General features: G+C 41.4%; 1 protein-coding gene and 1 long non-coding RNA gene across 3 annotated transcripts in view; one reads left to right on the forward strand and one right to left on the reverse strand.

Annotated features, from left to right (window-relative positions):
• Positions 1-2160: 2160 nt before the first annotated feature.
• Positions 2161-10779, reverse strand: LOC121277291. The gene is made up of 3 exons (XR_005942851.1): positions 10602-10779; positions 3351-3437; positions 2161-2730 (listed from the first exon to the last, which is right to left on the reverse strand). It is a non-coding gene; the product is annotated as an uncharacterized LOC121277291 (long non-coding RNA).
• A 179-nt stretch (positions 10780-10958) lies between these two features.
• Positions 10959-23336, forward strand: part of wdr36 (WD repeat domain 36) — a 124803-nt gene continuing 112425 nt past the window's right edge. Inside the window, exons 1-3 of one of the 2 annotated variants that reach the window (XM_041186807.1) lie at positions 10959-11178; positions 14401-14428; positions 20384-20484. In XM_041186807.1, coding sequence (XP_041042741.1) covers positions 11029-11178; positions 14401-14428; positions 20384-20484 — 279 coding nt within the window. In that variant the 5' untranslated portion in view covers positions 10959-11028. The remainder of the gene's footprint in view (positions 11179-14400; positions 14429-20383; positions 20485-23336) is intronic. The other variant, XM_041186806.1, reaches the window with a different exon arrangement.

Here is a 23336-nt window from a genome sequence, read left to right on the forward strand (position 1 = left end):
TCCGGACTGAATATTGAATTCAACAACTTTAGATCTTGAACTCCCTCCTCCATCCCCACCCCCTTTCCGTTTCTTCCCCCTTCCTTTTGTTTTTTCCAATAATTTATATAGATTTTTCTTTTCCCACCGATTTCCATTATTTTTAAATCTATATCTTTTATGCCCTGTTAGCCTTTCCACCCCACCTCCACTAGAACTGTACCTTGAGTCTCCTGCCATCCATTCTTAATTAGCACATTCGTTTAGATAATATCACCAACTTCAACACCTTTGTTCTTCTGTCTGTGACATCTTTTGATTATCTGCTCCTATCACTGCTTGTTTGTCCCTACAACCACACCCCCCTTCTCTCCCCCCACTCCACCCCACACCCACCTTAAACCAGCTTATATTTCACCCCTCTTCTAACATTCAGTCAGTTCTGTTGAAGGGTCATGAGGACGCGAAACGTCAACTCTTTTCTTCTTTGCTGATGCTGCCAGACCTGCTGAGTTTTTCCAGGTAATTCTGTTTTTGTTTTTTCATCTTTACTAATGTCTGGCGGCTTCTGCCAAAGTTTGGGAGAGCTGTCTCACAGACTAGTCAAGCAACAGCCTGACACAGTTACACTCACAGATTCATTTTTATCTGTAATGTATCAGATATTACCATCCCTGGGTATGTCCTGTCCCACAATCAGGACAGCCCCAGCAGGGGTGGCAGCACAGTGATATACAGTCAGGAGGGAGTTGCCCTGGGAGTCCTCAACATCGTCTCTAGAACCTATGAAGTCTCATGGGATCAGGTCAAACATGGAACATCTTACTGACTACCACGTACTGCCACCCACCCACCCACCCCCTCAGCAGATGAATCAGTAATCCCCCATGTCGAACACTACTTGGCGGAAGCACTGAGGGTGGTAAGGGTGCAGAATATACTCTGGGTGGGGGACTTCAATGTCCATTACTAAGAGTTGCTTGGTAAAACCGCTACTGACCGAGCTGGCCAAGTCCTAAATTACATAGCTGCTAGACTGGGGCTGGAGAAAGGTGGTGTGGGAACCAAGAGGAAAACATATACTTGACCTCATCCTCACCAACCTGCCTCACAGATGCGCCTGTCTATGACAGTATCGGTAGGAGTAACCACCACATAGGCCTTGTGGGGACTAAGTCCCACATTGAGCAGACCCTCCATCGTGTTGTGTGGCACTACCGCTGTGCTAAATGGGATAGAGTTCGAACAGATCGAGCAATTCAATACTGGGAAACCATGAGGCACTGTGGGCCATCATCAGCAGCAGCAATGTACTCAACTGCAATCTGTAACCTCATGGACTGACATACTCCCACTCTGCTATTTACCACCTAGCCAGGGGGTCAGCCCTAGTTCAGTGAAGATTGTAGGAGGGCATCCCATGAGCAGCACCAGCCATACCTAAAAATGAGCTGTCAACCTGGTGAAGCTACAACAAAGGACTACTTGCGTGCCAACATAAGCAGCAAGTGAGGGACAGGGATAAGCGATTCCACAGCCAACAGATCAGATCTAAGCTTTGCAGTCCTGGCACATCCAGCCATAAATGTTGGTGGACAAGTAAGCAACTCACTGGAGGAGGAGGCTCCACAAATATCCCCATCCTCAATGATGGGGGAGCCCAGCACATCAGTGCAAAAGATAAGGTTGAAACATTTGCAACAATCTTCAGCTAGAAGTGCTGAGTGGATGATCCATCTTGACCTCCTCCAGAGGTCCCTAGCCTCACAGATGCCAGTCTTCAGCCAATTCGATTCACTCCACGTGATATCACAAAATGGCAGGAGGCACTGAATACTGCAAAGGCTATAGGCCCTGACAGTATTCCGGCAATAGTACTGAAGACTTGTGCTCCAGAACTTGCCACGCCCCTAGTCAAGCTGTTTCAGTACAGCTACAACACTGCCATCCACCTGGCAATGTGGAAAATTGCCCAGGTATGTTCTGTACACAAAAAGCAGGACAAATCCAAGCCTTCCAATTACCGCCCTATCAGTCTACTCTCGATCATCAATAAATTGATGGAAGTGGTCATCAATGTGCTATCAAGCTGCACTTGTTTTAAAATAAGCTGCTCACTGATGCTCAGTTTGGGTTCTGCCTGGGCCACTCAACTCCTGACCTCATTACAGCCTTGTTTCAAACATGGACAAAAGAGCTGAACTCCAGAGGTGAGGTAAGAGTGACTGCCCTTGACATCAAGGCAGCATTTGATCGAGTGTGACATCAAGTCATGTGATGAAACCTCCAGGAGTGCATTTAAACCCAGTTGGCACTCTAAGTGACAGTGAAAGAATCGTTATACCTTTCCAATTCAGGATGGTGTGTAACTTGGAGGGGAACCTGCAGGTGGTGGTCTAGTGCCTTTGTCCTTCTAGCTGGTAGAGGTTCTGGGTTTGGAAGGTGGTATCAAAAGAGGCTTGTCAAGTTACCTTCCTTGGACTTTATTTTATTGTCATAAGTATTCAGCACTAAAAAAGTGTTTATCAATTCCACACTATCAAAAGATTGCCTTATTTCCTACTGTCACACCAATGGCTCTGCTTGAATGCTAATCTTTTCTTGCAACATGCTTTCCGAGAAACCTTGAGATGCCCAAATATGATGAGAGTGGATTTGTCCCGTAAATTCAGAAACCTTGAATTTTAGCTAGGTTTGTTATCCCTCCAGGATTGTCCTGGAACTTCCAGGAATTAATTTCCCTGTACACTCCTGCAAGCAAAAAAACATAGGAGGCATTAAAAATACTTTAAACAATTCTTTCAAGGTTTCCATTTATTGGTTATAAACATATTGGAGGTGGGAAAACAAAATGCTGTTTTACTGGATGGGGTGAAGACAGGAGATCCTTTGACAAAATCAGCAGAGTTGACAACCTTAACTGCATTGCAAGTTGGCCACACTGCCTGCAATTGTGGACATCCTGCTGTGATAGTGGAGGTAAGCGAAGCTATTTGACTACATATTTATGCATATGTATACGTCATGACTGGAAGTGATGCAATTACCCCTGTGGCATCACTATGATACCCAGCTGGGAGCACAAATGAGAAGTCTCTCAATAAAGCACCAAGTACAACATCTGTACTGACTCTTCAACAGAGATCATATAAAATGGTGGAGCAGGGTGGATTAGCAGCCTAACAAGAAGCGGAAAGCAAGTGGTGCTATCTGATCATATTTCTCTCGATGAATATAACAAAAGAAAAAATTAGAGGTGAGCTGAATGCACTCTGGCTTTTTGTAATGACTGGGTAAGGTAAATGCAGCAGCAGTATTAGCCAGTGAGACGAGTACAGCGGTAACATATTCGAACGTGGATTTTTACTTACAACATCGTCGCACCTGCGCACCAGTAATCGGCTCTGCCACCAGAGGCTCTTTTTTTTTGGGAAAAATATACTTTATTCATAAAATATCTGAAAGAACATTAGAGTACATTTCTAAATGGCCATCACAAAAAGTGCAATCAGATTTAACTTTTATATATGGATCATGAGGTGCTTCAATACAATCAATTACAGTCATTTCAATATGGTCATTACACACAGTCAGATAGTGCAATGGTATTGGAGTTATCGACATACATCATGTTGCACTCTGAGCTGCTTCAATAGAGAACATAGAGAAGTGTGAGGTCATACATTTAGGGAGGTCAGTTACAGGGATTACAAAATAAATGGGAATATACTAAGGGGGATAGATGAAGTGAGTGATCTTGGCGTACAAGTACACAGGTCCCTGAAGGCAGCAGTTCAAGTAGACAAGGTTGTAAAGAAGGCATATGGAATGCTCTCCTTCACTGGCAGAGGTATAGAATATAAAAGTAAGGATATAATGTTGGAATTGTATAAAACACTGGTGAGGCCACAACTGGAGTATTGTGTGCAGTTCTGGTCACCACATTACAGCAAGGACATAATAGTTCTGGAGAGAGCGCAGAGGACGTTTACAAGAATGTTGCCAGGGTTAGAAAAGTGTAGCTACGAGGAGAGACTGGACAGGTTGGGGTTATTTTCCTTAGAACAAAGAAGGCTGAGAGGTGACTTGATTGAGATGTACAAAATTATGAGGGGAATAGATAGAGTGGACAGGATAAAATTGTTTCCCTTGATGGAGAATTCTAGAACCAGGAGACATAGATTCAAGATAAGTGGCAGTAGGTGTAGGAGGGACATGAGGAAAAACATTTTTTACGCAAAGGGTAGTTGGTGTCTGGAATTCGCTGCCCAAGTTGGTGGTAGAGGCAGAAGCTTTAAGCTCTTTTAAAAAATACCTGGGTCTGCACCTAAAGTGCTGTAAGTTGCAGCGTTATGGGCCGGGTGCAGGAAGGTGGGATTAGAAGGGGCACCTGGGTGTCCTCGGGCTGGCATGGACAAGATGGGCCAAATGGCCTCCTTCTGTACTGTAATTTTTCTATCGTTCTATGTTTCTAATACATTTAGTATTCAATACATACAATCTTTGTAAGTCGTACAGCCCGAAGGATCTATACAATTCCAAGCCTCTCATCTCCATAAACTCGAGGCCCACACTGCAGCTGCACTCCTCAGGGTCCAATTCAGCTCCGTGGCCACTGTGATCAGTGACCACTTCACTATTACGGTTTGCTCCTTAGGGCAAGCAGCAGCAGAACACTGAGACCATGGTGACTAGATACTCAGAAATGAATTGGGAGGGTCTCTGAGATCCCGAGTGGATTTAAGCCATTCAGACAAAGAATAGAGTTATGCCTTCTAGATAATGGCTTGCAAATGCAAAAAGCAAGCAATCAAATCAAAATTGCAATAGACAATGAACCGTTTCGTAAGATAAACACTTCTGGTTTATCTGAAACCAATCAAAGGTCCTGCAAAGGTCTGGTCGCTGCTTGAAGGCCAACTTACAGCGAAGGTAAACTTCAGAATCCAGCATTTAGAGCTTATGAGGTTCAAACAGAAAATGAAAGAGAGCATCAATGAGTTCCTTAATAGATGCAGAGACAAAGGAAAAGCGTGTGACTTCACAGGTGCAGAGCTCTCTGAGTATATCATGGAACTCGTCATCATCATCAGACCATTGGAGCACTCCAGGAGGATTTGCTTGACAAGCTGAAGGTATAAGGCATAGATAGTGTGCTGAAAGATGGATGGAAGTATGACGCCATCACAGCAAGGAGACAATGCTTACAAGCTCTAGAATCGACAACAATTGTTGGTGCAATATGGAAGGCACCTAAGCAGAAGAAGACATGTATCAGTTGTGGGCTCTCCCATCAGCCACATAAGTGCTCAGTTTATAGTGACACTTGCAAGGCTTGCAGATTCAGTGGACACTGGGTAAATTAAGCAGGAAGTCCAGTAGAGAGGACAAAGGGAGAAGTTAGAGCAGACAGGGCTTTAACCGTAGATGCACACCACCTAGAGCAAAGGCATCTCAGCACTGCCAGAAATATCGCCCTGTCCACGAAATTAAAAGCAGGCAGAAGGAGAAGAGATGGATAAAGAGCAATACCAGACAGACTGTAAGGAACTATTCCACACAATCAGGCTGAGTCCATAGCAAAGATAGAAGCCTTCACAATGCTGCAGATCATGGGCCTGAACTTCCGTGGAGTGACAATCAGAGTCGGATTGCCATTCTGCCCCTACTTTTTTACCTTTAAATGTTTTCATTTCTGTCTTGCCCGACCTTCCAAGCCAGGCCAGTCGAGAACTTTGCAAGCAGCGCGCTCCTGAGGTTTTCTGTCGAGCGCTGGAGCGTAGGAGGGAAGGAGGTTATGTCCTCTGTTTTGTGGCACCTGCTGCTGCAAATCAGATATGTTTAACGGTCCAACCAAACAAGACTGGAAAACATCAACCGTGCATAAAAATTGACACAGGAGCAAATGGCAACAAAATTCCACTGCGGACTCTCGAGGACATGTGCAAGGAGAAATGGAAGTTGGTAGTCCAACTTTCCAGCATGAAGCTCACTGCATACAATGGCTTACCAATCCACTGCTTAGGCACCTTGACCTTGAATTGTAGATACAAAGGACCTACTGGACAGGACAAACATTTCATGTTGTGACCCCAGCTATTCACAATATATATTAATGATTTAGATGAGGGAATTAAATGTAATATCTCCAAATTTTGAGATGACACAAAGCTGTGTGGGAAGGTGAGCTGTGAGGAGGATGCAGAGATGCTTCAGTGTGATTTGGACAAGCTGAGTGGGCAAATGCATGGCAGATGCAGTATAACGTCGATGTGAGGTTATCCACTTTGGTAGCAAAAACAGGAAGGCAGATTATCTGAATGGCTCTAAAGTGAGAGAGGGGAATGTACAACGAGACCTGGGTGTCCTTGTACACTAGTCGCTGAAGGTAAGCATGCAGGTACAGCAGGCTGTAAAGAAGACAAATGGTATGTTGGCCTTCATACTGAGAGGCTACGAGTACAGGAGCAGGGATGTCTTGCTGCAATTATACAGGGCCTTGGTGAGACCACACCTGGAATAGTGTGTGCAGTTTTGGTCTCCTTATCTGAGGAAGGATGTTCTTGCTATAGAGGGAGTCAGTGAAGGTTTACCAGACTGATTCCTGGGATGGCAGGGCTGACATATGAGGAGAGATTGAGTCAGTTAGGATTATATTCGCTAGAGTTCAGAAGAATGAGGGGGGATCTCATAGAAACCTATAAAATTCTAACAGGACTAGACAGGGGTAGATGCAGGAAGGATGTTCCCGATATTGGGGGAGTCCAGAACCAGGGGTCACAGTCTGAGGATACGGGGTAGACCATTTAGGACTGAGATGAGGAGAAATTTCTTCACCTAGAGAATGTGAGCCTGTGGAATTTGCTACCACAGCAAGTAGTTGAGGCCAAAACATTGTATGTTTTCAAGGAGTTAGATATAGCTGTTGGGGTGAAAGAGATCAAAGGATATGGAGAGAAAGCGGGATCAGGCTATTGAGTTGGATGATTAGCCATGATCATAGTGAATAGCGGAGCAGACCAGAAGAGCCAAATGGCGTACTCCTGCTCCTATTTTCTATGTTTCTATGAATATTTCAGAAACTTCAGTGGCAGGGTTCTCAGTATACAACAAACTCATCGTAATAACAATCCATGATCTGAGCCAATTGAAGGACCATGACAATCCAGGTACATGTACCCCCATTAAGTCAGTCAAAGGCTTCCAGCGATGTACCGAACATTTCAATGCAGTGGGCAACTTCCATGGCAACACAGTCCTTCACCTCAAGGAAGATGCGACACCATCCATTGACCCACCACAAAAGTGTAGTGTGCATATATGGGACAAGTTAAGGATAGAGCTTGACAGCTTGGAGAAGGAAGGTATAATTCACCAAATACAGGACCATACGACTAGTGCAGTTCCACCATCACTGCATTTAAGAAAGACGTTTCGATTTGGTTGTGGCTAGATCCAAAGAGGCTGAACAAAGCCCTGAAGAGATGTCCCCGGAGGTGCCAACACTGGAAAAACTCAGCCCGAACATTTGCAGGAGCAAGGCATTTTTCCAAGCTCTAAGCCAAGAATGGATATTGGTCAATACACCTGTCAGAAGAATCACAAAAGCTGATGACCTTCAGAATTCCTTTTGGCAGATATTGCTTCCCTCGCCTATGTTTTGGGCTATCGATCAGCCAGGACATCTTCTAGCAACACATAGACCAAATAACAAAGCGTGTCCAAGGCTGCATATGCATCGCAGACAACATTGCTCTGATAAGGCATACAGAAGAGGAACACTATAGAAACCTCCACAGGAGATTGCCAGGTGTGAAGGTTTAGTCTTCAATAGCAAGAAATGTTCCGTCAAGACAGACCACATCAATTTCTTTGGATCTATCTGTTCTAACATGGAGGTATTTGCCCAGATCCAAGTAAAATTGAAGATATGCACTCCATGATAAACATTGCAGGATAAAGATGACCTAAAAAGATGCTTAGGATTTTTCAACTTCCTGGCATCATACATCCCAAATTTCTTGGAAAAGGCATCCCCACTTGGAGCTTTTGAAGAAAGGCACATCATTTTCATGGCAAGGTGACCATCAACATGGATGTATTGCACTAAAGAGGGCATTCTCAACCAAATGGTGTCTACAGTACTATGATTGACAGAAAGTGACAATGTGAGAGGTAGCTGCCTCACATATAGGAATGTGCCTCCTGCAGCTCGGCAAACCAGTAGCATTTGGATCGAAGAGTCTATCATCTGCCCAGGCAAACTACTCACACATTGAATGTGAGACTCTAGCACTCATTTTGGAATTAACAGATTCCACACATATATGTTCTATAAGGAATTCATGGTCAAAGCAGAACATAATTCTCTAGAAATGACTTTGACAAAGCCGCGGACCAACGCACCATTTTACCTCCAGAGATTGCTAACAAAGATCCAAGAGTGATATTGACAGATGGTTCTGTCAGTCACTCTGAGTAGACAGCCTACCCCTGGAAAGACACAGAACATACCACTAGGTCGATGAGGTATGAACGGACAAAGAGGATGTCTACAACACTGATGTGTTTTGATCACAACAAATGAGGAATTTCTGATCTAGATTTCCCAAGATTCCATAGTGAGAACCCTGTGGAAGATCATGGTCGATGGTTGGCCAGAAACCATCAAGGAGATACCCACACACCTGAGGATATACTGGCCATATCAGGATGAGATTGGCATATTAAATGGAGTGCTCTTCAAGGGCTGCCAGTACTGATTCCAGCGATGCTTCGCTCAGGCATATTTGGTCAACTTCACCAGAACCAAAACAAAAACAGAATTACCTGGAAAAACTCAGCAGGTCTGGCAGCATCGGCGGAGAAGAAAAGAGTTGATGTTTCGAGTCCTCATGACCCTTCGACAGAACTTGAGTGAGTCCTCTATCCATGTTAATATACTACCCCAACACCATGGGCTCCTATCTTATTAAGTAGCCTTATGTGCAATACCTTACCGAACGCCTTTTGAAAATCCAAATATATTACATCTACTGGTTCCCCTTTATCTATCCTGCTTGTTACCTCCTCAAAGAATTCTAAAAGATTTATCAGGCATGATATCCCCTTCATGAAGCTATGCTGACTCTGCTTGAATATATTATGCATTTCTAAATCTCGCTATTACACCCTTTATAATAAAATTTAACATTTTCCCAATGACGGATGTTCAGCTAACTGGCCTATAGTTACCTGTTTTTTGTCTCCCTCCCTTTTTGAATAAGGGTGTTACATTGGCAGTTTTCCAATCCTCTAGGACTTTTCCAGAATCTCATCATCTCAGATTTTGCTTAATTGATGCAAGTTCCTCATTAAATCAAAACCTTTACCATTGACTGTTCTTAGGGGCCATTTGCTAGGTGATGTTATTCTCTTTGAGATTGTTGGTACTTGGAATGAGTTATTTTATTTTTAAAACAAAGGATAGAGTGGTAAAGTTGCTCGTAACCTTAAAACTATGTAGACCTAATACAGAAGATTACAAATTACTGATACAAAAGATTACAAAGTAGGTAGTACTTAAAAGTTATACAGAGTATGTATGAAATATAAGTGCATAGCAATAATCAGTGTTTAAAATGTAAGGTAGTAAAGTCTTCTTATGCATTCAGTTAGTGCATAGTTTTGCATGGTAAAGGTCTAAAATGATTATACAGTTACAAAACTAATCACACACAGTTACAAAAGTTAACTCTAATGCAAAGAATACATTGAGCCAAATGGAATTGCTTTTTCCTAAAACACTACGAATTAAAACCAACTTAATGTAGGGGCTAATACAAAAACAAAGGTACCTGGAAAAACTAAGCAGGTCTGACAGCATCTGTGGAGAGGCATACAGTTGATGTTTTGAGTCCGTATGACCCTTCATCAATGGGCTGTTGTTGTTCTTTCCTCCTCTCTACGCAATAAATCCCTTCTAACTTTCCTGCGCTGATAACACTAGGTTTCAATAAGGATAACAATGTGAAGGGATGTAAGCTCATCCATTCAACCTTGAAGGTTGCAAGTTCTCACAATGTGGCTCTATGAAATGGAAATAAGTGCAACATAGGCTCACCAGACCTGTGGTTCACTTCTCTGTCAAGTGAAGCTAAGCAGAGTCACATGGTGCTAAGATGCTAAAGTCCTCCATTGGTTACAGTTTAAACAGAATAATATACTATTAGGTTAATTGATTAATAAACTTTGTGTGTAATCTAAACTAAAACTAATCATTAAACATCAATTTCCCTATACTCTGTTCAATCATAATCCATTACAGCTTCTGGCAATGTATTCCAGATGCTCACTACGCTCTTTGAGAAGAAGAACCGCCTAGAATTCAGCCTATTTCCATGCTCTTGAATATTATTTAATGTGATTTTTTTTGTTTATTGTATTAATGGGGCCCTAGCTGGCACTTGGCATATTGATTTTATATTCCTATTTGGCGACACTGGGGCGATCAAAAAAGGTTGATTAAGGCACAGTTTTAACTTGTCCCTGGCCGCAATCTGTTACACTGAAATAATAAAGAAGTTCGCGTGAAGAAATTAGGTGTAAATCTATTCCTCGTGTTATAAAGTTCGTGTACTTACTCAGATCATGAGGGTCATCGTTGAGTTGTTAGCATTTTGGAGAAGAATTCGCTTTCGCTAGTTTTTGTTTAATGTGCCCCATCGCAAAGGTTTAGGATTGAACATGTCTTGTGCCTGAGATATATTGTGCGATTTCCTTTCAGGAGCTCCCAGCACTAAAGCCCCAAATCGCCTCACACTAAGTCAATAGGAGGAGGAAAATGAAAAGTGTAACACTCGGCGGAACTGTGGTGCTGCAGTCAGAGGCCCGGGGAAGGGTTTTTGGTGTCACACTTCCAGCCAGGCTAACCGTTTGCGAAAGACGGTTACAGGTGACCGGCTGGCCGGCCGGCGCGCGCGTGGTGGGGAGGGGGAGGGGCTGGGGCTGGGGCTGGGGCTCTGAGCCGTAAATTCACTGAAACCTCAGGTTCCGGCTTCAGGTTGGAGGATGTCGCGTGGTAAAGGGAGCAACATTTTCAGCGGATACCGGGCGCTGGCGCTTTGCTGCAACCAGGTCCCTCACGTGGTCCGGTTCCACCAGAAGCACCGAGAGTTTTACCTGGTAACTGCGGTGGGGGCAGTTTTCCACACCTACAACGTGAGTAACGCCATTCCCTGCGTATCAAATGACAGCTTCCATGCCCAAGCTGTAAGTGTGAGTCCTCATGGCTGAAGAGTCCGATGCAGAATTGACATCAATGCCCCATTGAACCGGCAGTCCGTGTTGGAGGTGCTTGAGGCAGCTTCTGCAGCAGCATCACCTCCAGCCTTCCCCTGGGCAAAACAAAAACAGAATTACCTGGAAAAACTCAGCAGGTCTGGCCTTCAAGGCCTTCAAGTCATGAGGACTCGAAACGTCAACTCTTCTTCTCCGCCGATGCTGCCAGACCTGCTGAGTTTTTCCAGGTAATTCTGTTTTTGTTTTGGATTTCCAGCATCCGCAGTTTTTTGTTTTTTTCCCCTGGGCAAATCGGGTGTTGAGAGTTTGGTGTCGATCTTTCTCTCAAGATGCTGAGCCAAGTTTTGGTGATTGCCTCCTCATGGGCTGGTCGCCTGCAAGAGTCAGAAAACGTATCGAACTTTTGTCTCTAAATCAGTGTCTCCAATACTGAGATTATGTTTCAGCCATCAACAAGACATAATCCTAGATGGTATAAGTCTCAAGGCTGTAGAAAAATTCTCATACTTTGGCAGCTTGCTCTATAGGATGCAACTATTGATGATTATTGGGTATTTCTAGTGGAATTCCAGAGCTTTGATGCAGCACCTTAACAGAGCCAGGATTCTGTGTTAGATAAAAGCAAAATACTGCGGATGCTGGAAATCTAAAACAAAAACAAAAATACCTGAAAAAACGCCGTAGATCTGACAGCACCTGCGGAGAGGAATACAGTTGATGTTTTGAATCAGACTCAAAACGTTAACTGTATTCCTCTCCGCAGATGCTGTCAGACCTGCTGAGTTTTTCCAGGTATTTTTGTTCTTGTTCTGTGCTATGGAACTGTGTGGTGAGGACAATGGCTTGGTAGAGTTTATTTGGTCTTCAGCTTAGTCCTGTGCTACTTCCAGACATAATCTTGCAAAGAGTTGTAGGCAGAACTTCCTTTCTGGATGCATACGTGGATATCTTCTTCAATAGTTGCATCCTAGAGAGCACGCTGCCATAATATGAGAGCATTTCTATAAACTTGCGATTTATGCCATCAAGGATTACGTCTGGAGCTTCATGTTGTTTGTCTGGCGCTGGCTGAAACATACCCTCAGAATTGGAAACACATTTGGAGGACGAGGTTTGATATGTTCCCTGACTTCCAGTTTGCAGTAATTCCGGGTGATCTATCGCATACAGGTCATTGGAGGATTACTGTAATGTACATACCAGTAGATGGTCACCTGTGACAATGAGTTAAAGTGAAATAATTTTTTTTAATTTAAAGAGCACCTTTCACATCCTTAAAATGTCTTGAGGCACTTGACAGTCAATGAATTACTGTTATGTAGGCAAATGCAGCAGCCAATTTGAACGAAGTGAAGAATAAATGTTGGCCGATTTTTAAGCTCAAAGCAAAAAGGTATTCAAAGGTAGATGGGGTCTCGATTAATATTTCATCCAAGGCTGGCACCTCCGACAGTTCCAGAATATTGGTGCTGCAATGAAGTATTGGGTTAGATTATATGCTCAGATTAGAGCATAGGGTATTGGGTGACCATCAGGACAGGGAGAAGAGAGGTGGGAGGCAGTGCTGAGAATCCAAAGAGCATTGAATTGGCAAACAAGCATTCCATATTGGTGACCATGAGAGGCAGTCATGAAGAATGTCACTGTACATGGGCTTTTGTAGTTGGGAATAGACAATAACTTAAATTATTTAGCACAATTAATGTAGAAAAATTGGAATGCAGAATTTGATTGGAATTACAAGGCTGAAAATTTTGGAGAGGTTGCAGAGGGAAAGGCTGTGAAGGGATTTATAGACAAGGATTTTGCATTTGCATACATTGAGGGAATGGGAACTGGTGAGGTTGTGGGAAATGGATGAATTATTGCACAAGCGGCAAGAATTTTTAAAAAAAATTACACTTGGGTGTTAACAAGGTTACATTTACTGGCCATCCGATATGTTAACAGGAGATGTTGGGCTGCTGCCTTAAACCACTGCAGTTGTGCTGATGGTATTATGTAGGAAATCTAGGACCCCAGCAACGATGAAGGAGACAATGCGATCTCTAAGTCAGGATGGTTTATTATTTGTAGGTGATAATATGCCAGAGCAGCACCCGTGGTGGCCAGAGCAGTGCAATTACAGTATGATGAATGTTGACATATTTTCAGTTGCAAAATATCAAAAGTTCTGGTGGATTATTTACACTAGAAGTGTTGACATAAAAGGGTGACAGAAAATTGACTGCTGAAAATGAAATTTGTGATCAGAACCTGCACCATGCACAAAACCTTTAATATACACACTTGCACTGTGGCTGTGTTGCTGGACTGTTAATACAGAGATTATAAATTCACACCCCACTGTGGCAGTTTGAAATTTTGAATTCAAATGAACATAAACAGGAGCATGAGTAGACCAGGTTAATTCAGTTTTAAAAGTTTGGCAATAAAAAGTTGGTATCAGTACCATGATCAAATCCCCCATCCTGGAAGTCACTATTTACTAAAAGTGGAGCTTGGCCAGCCATATAAATGCTGTGGCTACTAGAGCAAGTCAGTGACTGGGTATTCTGTGTCAAGTGGTTCATCTCACGACTCGCCAGAGCTTCAGCACCACCTGCAAGGTGCATGTCAGGAGATTGATGGAGTAACCTTCACTTGATTGGATGGGTGCAACTCTAACTCAATTGGAAGGTCAACATGACCTGTGACAAAAGCAGTCTGTCTGATCAGTGCTCCATCTATCAGCAGAGGATGCACTGAAGCAACTTGGCAAAGCTTCTTTGGCAGCACCTCCCAAACAGGCAACTTTTGCTTCGCTTTGAAGGACAAAGGTAGCATATGCATGGGAACACTGCTTAAAACTGCCACATTCTCTTTAAGCCACTGGCTTGGACATGTGTTGCCATTTGTTTGTTGCTGCTTGGTCAAAATTCTGGAATATCCTAGTAAAAGCATTGGTTTCTTCAATACTTTTACCACATGAACTGCAGTGGTTTTTATGCAATCCTTGATTTTTATGCTGTATAAGTTGGTTTTCCATTCTGAAATACTTTGACAAGTTTCATCAACATTGACCACATCACTTGTATATCACTATTCACATAGAAACCAACAATAAGCTAATCACTAATGTACAATTTTGTTGCTTAATAGGTGAAAAGACTTGGGATAGTTGCAGTTAGTAAGTATGCCCATTTCTATTTGTATTCATATAATGAAAATTTGAATTATTGTTTGTTTGTACTTGGAGAACTCTCCTGTTTCATTTTGATGATTAGTCTGATCTAATTATAATGGAAGCTCATTTTGCATCATAATTGAAGATATGAGTACGGGTAATTTGTTAACACTTGCAAGGTGAGAAGTATACCTCAAGGCCCAGGAGCAGTTAGCAACATAAAATTCAAGAATATTGAAAAGAAATGCAGACTATTCTAAGAAACAGATTTTATTGCTCTTCAATCAGCAATCTGAATGTGGGCATAGTTTGCAGTTAGTGTGGCACGAGGGGAGAAATGCGTATACCGATCATCATATTCTCGCAGACCTTATTGCATTCGTTGGGTTTCTTCACATTATAGAGGATGTTTATTTGTCGTATGAGCTTGTCCGGTTTTACTGGCTGATTATATTCTGCATATTTAACTTAGGTTTGCACAGCTTTCATGTCCATTGTTTAATATCAGAATCATTATATCTTGTATATCTTCCATGCCTTTAAACAGGACAGTGCAAGTCATAGGGCTGATTCCGTAAGATTTCACTTGCTGGTAAGAGTGTGAGGAAGAAGACCTTGTGTTCATAATGCCTTTCTGTACCTCTGGATGTCCCAATCCGTTTTCCTGCCAAGCATGTGTTATTGAAATGTAGTTATTATTATAATGTAGGGAATGTCGCCAGCAAAGGCCCACAAATATCAATGAGATAAATAAACAGATGACCTATTTTTGATGTTGTTGGTTGAGGGATTAAATATTATTTAGGACTATTATTATAAGAGAACTCCCGAGCTCTTTGCATAGTGCTGTGAGATCTTTTACATCCATGTGAGAGGGTAGATATGTCCTCTGTTTAAAGCCTCATTTGAAAGATAGTACTTCTAAAAGTACAATACTCCCTCTACTAGACTGAGCTCTCAAGTCCTGGGAAGAGGTTCAAACTCAACCTTCCTACTCCACAATAATAGGGCTACTGCTGAGCCAAGTGTGAGTTGAGGCATTGGCACAGATGTTGTGAATTAAGTCTTCAAACTCATTCTGAGGCTACGCTGTTGAAAGCCTCATATATATGTTAATCAGTCCCAGGCCGAATCTATATTTTTTAACGGAAGCTTTCCTTCTAGTAGAATTATTCATGCAGGTTAAGTAGGAAGTCCAGTTATTCCCAATCTTTTGGGAGTTTATTCTGAAAGATGTCTTATATTTTTCAGTTGCAAAATTTGCCTTTTTTTACCAACTCCATCTACATTTTAATTACTGCATATATGCTTGGTGTGCATTACAGACACCACACATCAAAATGTCCAGTGTTGAGGAAGGAAACAGTCAAAGGAGTTCAATTGCTAATTATTAGTTAACAACCTTAGTACCCATTTGGTTGTTTAAAGGGTTAGCAGGTGAACAAGTTTTGTCTGTGGAGAGTTTTATGACCAGTAATATAAAACTCTGAAGGAGTCTGTCTTGGTTTTGATCTTCATTTCCAAACAACACTTGGAGCTTAACAGTGGTAGCAGAGAATGGTTTCTGCTTGTAAGTAAAAAGATTGGCAACTAAACTTGCTTTGGATGGAAGAATGTATTTGGAGTTAACTTTAAGAGCAGAGTGGTTTGAAGTCACTCTAAAATGGCTGAATCGAAATGTAGAGTTTCGGAGAATGATTAGCCACCGACATTTTCTGAGAGTGAACCCTATGAACAGTGGAAGAATTAAGTAACTATGTAGACAGGGGTTATGTCTTTGCTAAAGAAAAAACAAAGAATGACCTTGGCACTTTCGTTACCATACAAAAGTTGAGATGCTTCGTAAAATATAGGCAGATAGACCAAGTTGTAAATTAACATCAGCTCTAGAATGGGCTATCCATGCCAAGAATTCACTGCAGTTGGTTGGGGGCTATAGTCCACCTCACTTGGTTTTTGGTAGAAACCCCAAAGTTCCTTCAGTCCTGAGTGATCACCCCCCAGCTTGGGAGGGAACTACAATTAGCTGTACCTTTTCTGAGCATTTAAATGGACTACACGCTGGTAGAAGAGCATTCCTTAAAGCCGAAATTACAGAAAGAATTCGGCGAGCTCTAAGACACAATGTACCACCGTCAGAAACTATTTTTAATAGGGAAATATGGTATACTATAAAAGAGAAGGACTTAACAAGTGGAAAGGCTGTGAAACGTTATAGGTAAAGATGGTAAAACAGCCAGTTTATAGCATGGGAATCAGACTCTTCAGGTACACTCATCAAGGTTAGTTGACATGGATTATGGGTTTGTGGGTCCGGAGAGGGTTGTAGGAAGGGACAAGGAACCATGTACTTCTCACATCCATACGTTGCATGATTCTGAGGACCAGGTGGCTGAAGTTGACAGGGTAGCTGAAGATGGACATAGTAATTCGGATGAAAAGATGAGGTGATTTGGATAGGACAACTGCCAAAAGTTGGCAAAAAATATTACATATTTGCCAGAAGGAGCCAGTTAATGGCGGGATGTGATGATTGTAGGTAGAGCAGGGAAGGCTGGTTAAGTGTATGAGATAAAAGACAGGAGTTAGGCCTACGGATTGGGAATATGAAGTACAAAAGTGGAAGGCACGGAAACGCAGTTTCAGTTCAGACAGTGGGTCTGGGAGTGAACATGCCTCTAGGAAGAGATCGTGAATGGTTGAAAGAACATTTATAAATAGGACAGGAAGATCAAACAGTAACAGTTTAGAGCGTGATGGAGGGCATAGCTTAAGGTCAAGGAATATGGCACAGACTAGTAATACTACAAGGAGCAGAAGCCCACGTGGTCTTAGTAGCTTCAAACAAATTAGATAAATTAATAAAGGATGCCAAACAGAAAGAACTACATAGTTGGAAAGATTTTGGGGTATACACAGAGGTGTCAGATAAGGGATAACCAGCTCTGGCTCAGATATGCACGGATAAGGTGCTTCCTGATGGGGCTTATAAAGGTAAAGCCAGGCTAGTGGCATGAGGGTTTGAAAAAAAATTAGGTGACCAGGATTTATGAGTAGATTCACCTACAGCAGGAAAAGTTATTCTGAAGATCTTTTTGGCTCTGTTAGCTGCATATGATTGGGAATGTAAGTCCATTGATATTGAAGCTGCCTTTTTGCTGTGACATCACCTTCAAAGGGAAGTTTTTCTATGCCCACTGAAAGAGGTGCCAAATGCAGAAGGGACACTAAACCAGATAAATGTGTATACAGTTTAAATGATGCCTCCAGAGTTTGGTATTTCTCAGTGAGGTCAGTGTTAAAGTTGGGCTGTCTTCAGTTGGAAGCATGTAGATGATTTTTTTGTGGGGTGTAGTAGCAAATTTAAAACAGTTGTCATTAATGGGCTCAGAACTGAGTTTAAAATTGGAAGTCCACCCTCTGGTGCACTTAAATACATTGGATTGGAAATCAGGCAGAGGGGATCACATTTCTTTTTACATCAACAATCCTACTTGGAGAACGTCAATCCCATTGCGATTCGTCGTGGTAGGGCCTCCCAGAAAGATACAGCAGCTTCTGAAATGGAAAAAGAGGAACACAGAAGTCTAATTGGGCATCTCAATTGGCTAGGCAAACAAACCAGGCAGGGCATCAGTTTTGACGTTTTGGAACTGAGCACTAAAATTAATGATCCCATGGTTGAAGAATTCATTTGAACAAACAAAACATTGACAAAATTAAAAATGGAACAGTGTGTTTTGAAATTCCCACCTTTGGGTGGTCTTAGAAAAGTGAAACTGATTGTGTTTAGTGATGCGTCCTATGTTAGGACGTGGCAGATGTGTGCCAGATGGACCAAATCCACAAGGGAAACCTGGTCACGCTATCACAATGGTTTTGCAATTTGTATTTTTTTGAGATTTTAAAATTTAAATTAAAATATTTATTAACAAAATAAAAGATTTGAAGCACATGCATACAACTACAATTTCTTACTACTATAACAACTCCTAAAATTTCTAATTAACCTGACTCGCAGTCTTCCTTTAAGGCAACACTCCAAAATAGATTTTAGATTTAAAATGAAATCAGCAAGTTAACACAATACCTACTTGACAGTGGAATTTGAAATGGCTTCCCCACTTTCAGTTACTTTACATAGCAGACTTATGCACAAAAGGCTGGAGATTGGGAATCCCTTTGGCGGTACTCCAATATTTGTAGGAAGATAGGACAAGTGAGACATGCCATTACTATTGGATGTTACATACCAGCCCATACTAATCTAGTAACTGCATTCAGATAGATTCTACCTACGCATTTCAGGGAAGAGTTAATTGTGCTGTCTCCTTATCACAAGCAAGAGTGTCACAATTGAGTCATCTCTTGACAAACTTATAACTACCATAGGAGTGGCTTTTTCTGTGATTGTGCAGGTGCCAGCAGAACATTCCAAGAAACATCACTAATGAAGTTGATAAACTGGACAGGTCCCTTACTTGAAACAGATAACTTTAATACGGAGCTCTTTAGAAGCAAAAATAAAAACAAAAAACTGCGGATGCTGTAAATCTGCGTGCTTGAACCAGGTCCACGACTAGAAAGCTCTGCCCCCCAGGATTACCCACGCTTAGGGTTCATTCGTCAGAATCCCGTGACCCTGAAAGGCAGTAGGAAAGTTTATACCTAATATCAGCAAAATTCATCACATTTCCTGTAGAAAAGAGATTCTAATTGGGCAGGTTATGGAACTTTTATAAAGTGGCGTTGTTCCAAAGAGTACAGAGAATCGCAGAAGGCAGCCATTTGGTCACCCAGATCCGAAACACCCACGCCATAGCGTTTGAAATGAAAGGACTTCTAATCCATTGATGTCTAAGTTCTGGCTGATGGTACACACTTCATTTAAGCCAAATACTGCAGATGATGGAAATCTGAAATAAAAACAGAAAATGATGAAAAGACTCAGCGGGTCAGGCAGCATCTGTGGAGAGAAACAGAGTTAATGTTTCAAGTCCATATGACTCTTCAAATTGACTCTGAAGAAGATAAATATGGACTCGAAATATTAACTGTTTCTCTCTCCACAGATGCTGATAGACCTGAGCTTTTCCAGCATTTCTGTTTTTATTTCATATAAGCCAAGGCCTAATACAAAAATAGAAGATGCTGGAAACACCAGTAGCTCAGGCAGCATTGGTGACAGGAACAGATTTAAGATGTTCTGGGCGTAGATCCTTCAGTAAAATTAGAAGATATTTCAGGTAAATGTTTAAAAAGAAACAACTGAAGGGTAAAAAAGTGCAACTACACATTGAAAAAGGAATAGAATGACTTGTGATCTGATCAGATGATCACATTTGTTTTAATATTTTCTGATAAACATTATATTTGATATCAGAAAAATAAGTTTCAAGAGAAATTGTTTCATCCTTTTCAGCCACTATTCCCCAAACTCTGGAACTCCTTCCCTTAATGCCTTTAAGTAGACACCAGAAACCACCTTAAGATTCTCTTTTTTTCCTGGTCATGCTTTTAATCCCTACAGACCTACTATTTTTTCCACTTTTTCTGTGTCCTTTTCATTTTCACCAGCCTGTAAAACATTATGAAAGTTTTCTTTTATGTAATCATTATATAAATTCAGGCTACTGGTTTGACAGTCTTTGTTAACGAAGAGTCATATTGGACTCACAACATTAACTCTGTTTCTTTCTCCATAGGTGCTGCCAGACCTGAATTTTTCCAGCACTTTGTTTTTATTTCAGATCTCCAGCATCTGCAGTATTTTGCTTTTATTTAATTTCAATCTGTTTTTGCGTTTAGGAAATATAATTTGTAGAAATTTAAAAGACTGTTATTGAACTATTTTTATTAAGGGAGTTTGGCCTTGTCATGTGTAACAAAATAAATCTAATTTAAGAAAAATCAATTCTGATGAAGTTCCAGTTATAATGTTGTAATCTATCCTTTTAGGTAATGCCCTTCCTGAAGACATCACTTGTTTGGCAGCAGACCGAATGCTTGTGTTTGCAGCTCATGGCAGTTCAGTAAAAGCATTTGCCAGAAACAAAGAGGTGAGTTTAAATTTGTTCAGTAAGTTGACCTATGTCTTCTAAGGAGTTTCAAAGCTGTTGAGCCTGTTTCGTGACTCTTGGACTTTAGACTCAAAATTCACTTGCATTTTTTCCCTGATTTTTTAATATACATAAAATATATTCACAAACAGGGTATTAATCTTAAATAATGCAATTAAAGTATCTTCAAAGATGGAGCATTAAAGTAGATAGAAAGAAGGTGCTAAAATAAGTTGGCAACCTTCAAAATTTAAAGTCACTTGGCCCCAGTGGGATGCAGTTTAGATAGCTGAGAGAAGATAGGCTGGAGATAGAAGCTCGGACAACAATTTTTCAATTCTCCTTGGATAATGGAGTGGCGCCTGAAGATTAGGACATGGCAAATGCTACACCCTGTTCAAAAAGGCATAACGATATAGCTATAGGCCAAGCAGTCTAATGTCACTGGTGGGAAACATGCTAGAGCCCATTGCCCATGACAAAATTAATTCTCATTTAGAAAAGCATGAGCCAATAAGGGACAACCAGCACTTCTCTGTTAAAAGCAAATTGTGTCTGACTAACCTAAATGAGTTCTTTGAAGGCGTCATGGATAAAGGGGAACCGGTGGATGTACTGTAGATACTTAGATTTCCAGAAGGCATTTGATAAGGTGCTACATCAAAGGTTATTGCGGAAAATAAAAACTCAAGGTGTAGGGGTAACATATTGGCATGGATAGAAGATTGGCTAGCTAACAGAGAAACTAGAGGGTAGCCATAAATGGGCCTTTTTCTGGTTGGCATGGTGTGACGAGTGATGTGCACAGGGATCTGTGCTGGGCCCTCAACTTTTTACAATGTAGTGCAAAGATCTGATGCAGAGGGATCTGGGTATCCCAGTGCATTAATCACAAAAGGCTAATATGCAGGTACAGCAAGTAATTAGGAAAGCTAATAGAATGTTATTATTGCAAGGGGAATTGAATATAAAAGCAGGGAGGTTTTGCTTCAGTTGTACAGGACACTGGTGAGGCCACATCTGGAGTACCGTGTACAGTGTTGGTCTCCTTATTTAAGGAAGGTTGGAAATGCATTAGAAGCAGTTCAGAGAAGGTTTACTAAACTAATACCAGGAATGGGCAGGTTATCTTATGAGGAAATGTTAAACAGGTTAGGCTTGCAGCCACTGGAATTTAGAAGAGCAAGAGGCAACTTGATTGAAACATATGTAATCCTGAGGGGTCTTGACAGGGTGGATGTGGAGAGGGTGTTTCTTCTTGTGGTAGAATCTAGAACTCGGTCACTGTTTAAAAATAAGACGTCACCCATTTAAGACAGATGAGAAGAAATATTTTCTGAGGGTAGAGTGTCTTTGGAACTCCCTCAAAAGGCAGTGGAAGCAGAATCTTTGAATATATTCAAGGCGGGATAGATAGATAGACAGATTCTTGATAAAGAAATGTTATCGGGGACAGATGGGAGGTTACAATCAGATCAGCCATGATCTTAGACTCTGCTCTCTCTCTCAAACTGTGAAAGACTTCTTGTGTGCTTGTGAGTTTCTGTGACATACTAGAAAAACTGCAACCTGATGCCACAATGGCTTTCTATTAACTCTTCCCTTCCCAAAGCACATCCTCATGGCAATATGAATCATATGGTGCTTGTATCCAGATAGAAATGCTAATTGTCTATCTTCCCCAGACCCAATTCCATTCTATCTTGGAATTAAACAGGCAGTTTAAAGTATAACTGTTTATGAAGTTTGACATTCATGACAACACGCAGTCATTGATTATGCTTAAGATGGAGGATGATAGATTTTTGGATGTTAAGAGAATTGAGAAATATGGGATAATGCCGGTAGGTGAAGTTGGGGTAGAAGTTCAGCCATGGTTTTGTTGAGTGGCTCCCATGTTAAATGTGCAATGGGGTCTGCCAGATAACTGGTATTACAATCATTTTTTATATGATTTAATTGAATGACAGGAACAAGGGCCTAAAGACCTATTGTTCAAATATGTAATTGTGAATACAACTGATAACAGTTTTTTCATTAGATGGTGAACGTGCAGATAGGTTCTATTTAACTACGTATGTCTATATTTGTGATGCAGAAGATGCATATGATAAAATTCAGCATTTTAAGCAGCAGCTATGCTTAAGGACTGAATGTAATTGAATCCATTTTAACAGTAGAAAGAAACAAATACTGTTTTGAGTGCACATCCTTATCAAAAATGCTTTTGTGGTTGTGCAATAACACCTTTGTCATCTGCAACTTGGAAACTACATCAATTTAAACTCAGAGACAAAAACAAAAAAACTGCGGATGCTGGAAATCCAAAACAAAAACAGAATTACCTGGAAAAACTCAGCAGGTCGGCAGCATCGGCGGAGAAGAAGAGTTGACATTTCGAGTCCTCATGACCCTTCAAAACAGAACTAGATGAATCCAAGGAAGGGGTGAAATATAAGCTGGTTTAAGATGTGTGGCAGGGGTGGGGGGGGAGAAGTGGAGGGGGTTGTGTGGTTGTAGGGACAAACAAGCAGTGATAGAAGCAGATCATCAAAAGATGTCACAGACAACAGAACAAAAGAACTCATAGGTGTTGAAGTTGGTGATATTATCTAAACAAATGTGCTAATTAAGAATGGATAGTAGGGCACTCAAGGTATAGCTCCAGTGGGGGTGGGGGGAGCATAAAAGATTTAAAAATATTTAAAAATAATGGAAATAGGTGGGAAAAGAAAAATCTATATAATTTATTGGAAAAAACAAAAGGAAGGGGGAAGAAACAGAAAAGGGGTGGGGATGGAGGAGGGAGCTCAAGACCTAAAGTTGTTGAATTCAATATTCAGTCCGGAAGG

The sequence above is a fragment of the Carcharodon carcharias genome, chromosome 4 (genome assembly GCF_017639515.1).
Source record: "Carcharodon carcharias isolate sCarCar2 chromosome 4, sCarCar2.pri, whole genome shotgun sequence".
NCBI classification, from domain to species: domain Eukaryota; kingdom Metazoa; phylum Chordata; class Chondrichthyes; order Lamniformes; family Lamnidae; genus Carcharodon; species Carcharodon carcharias.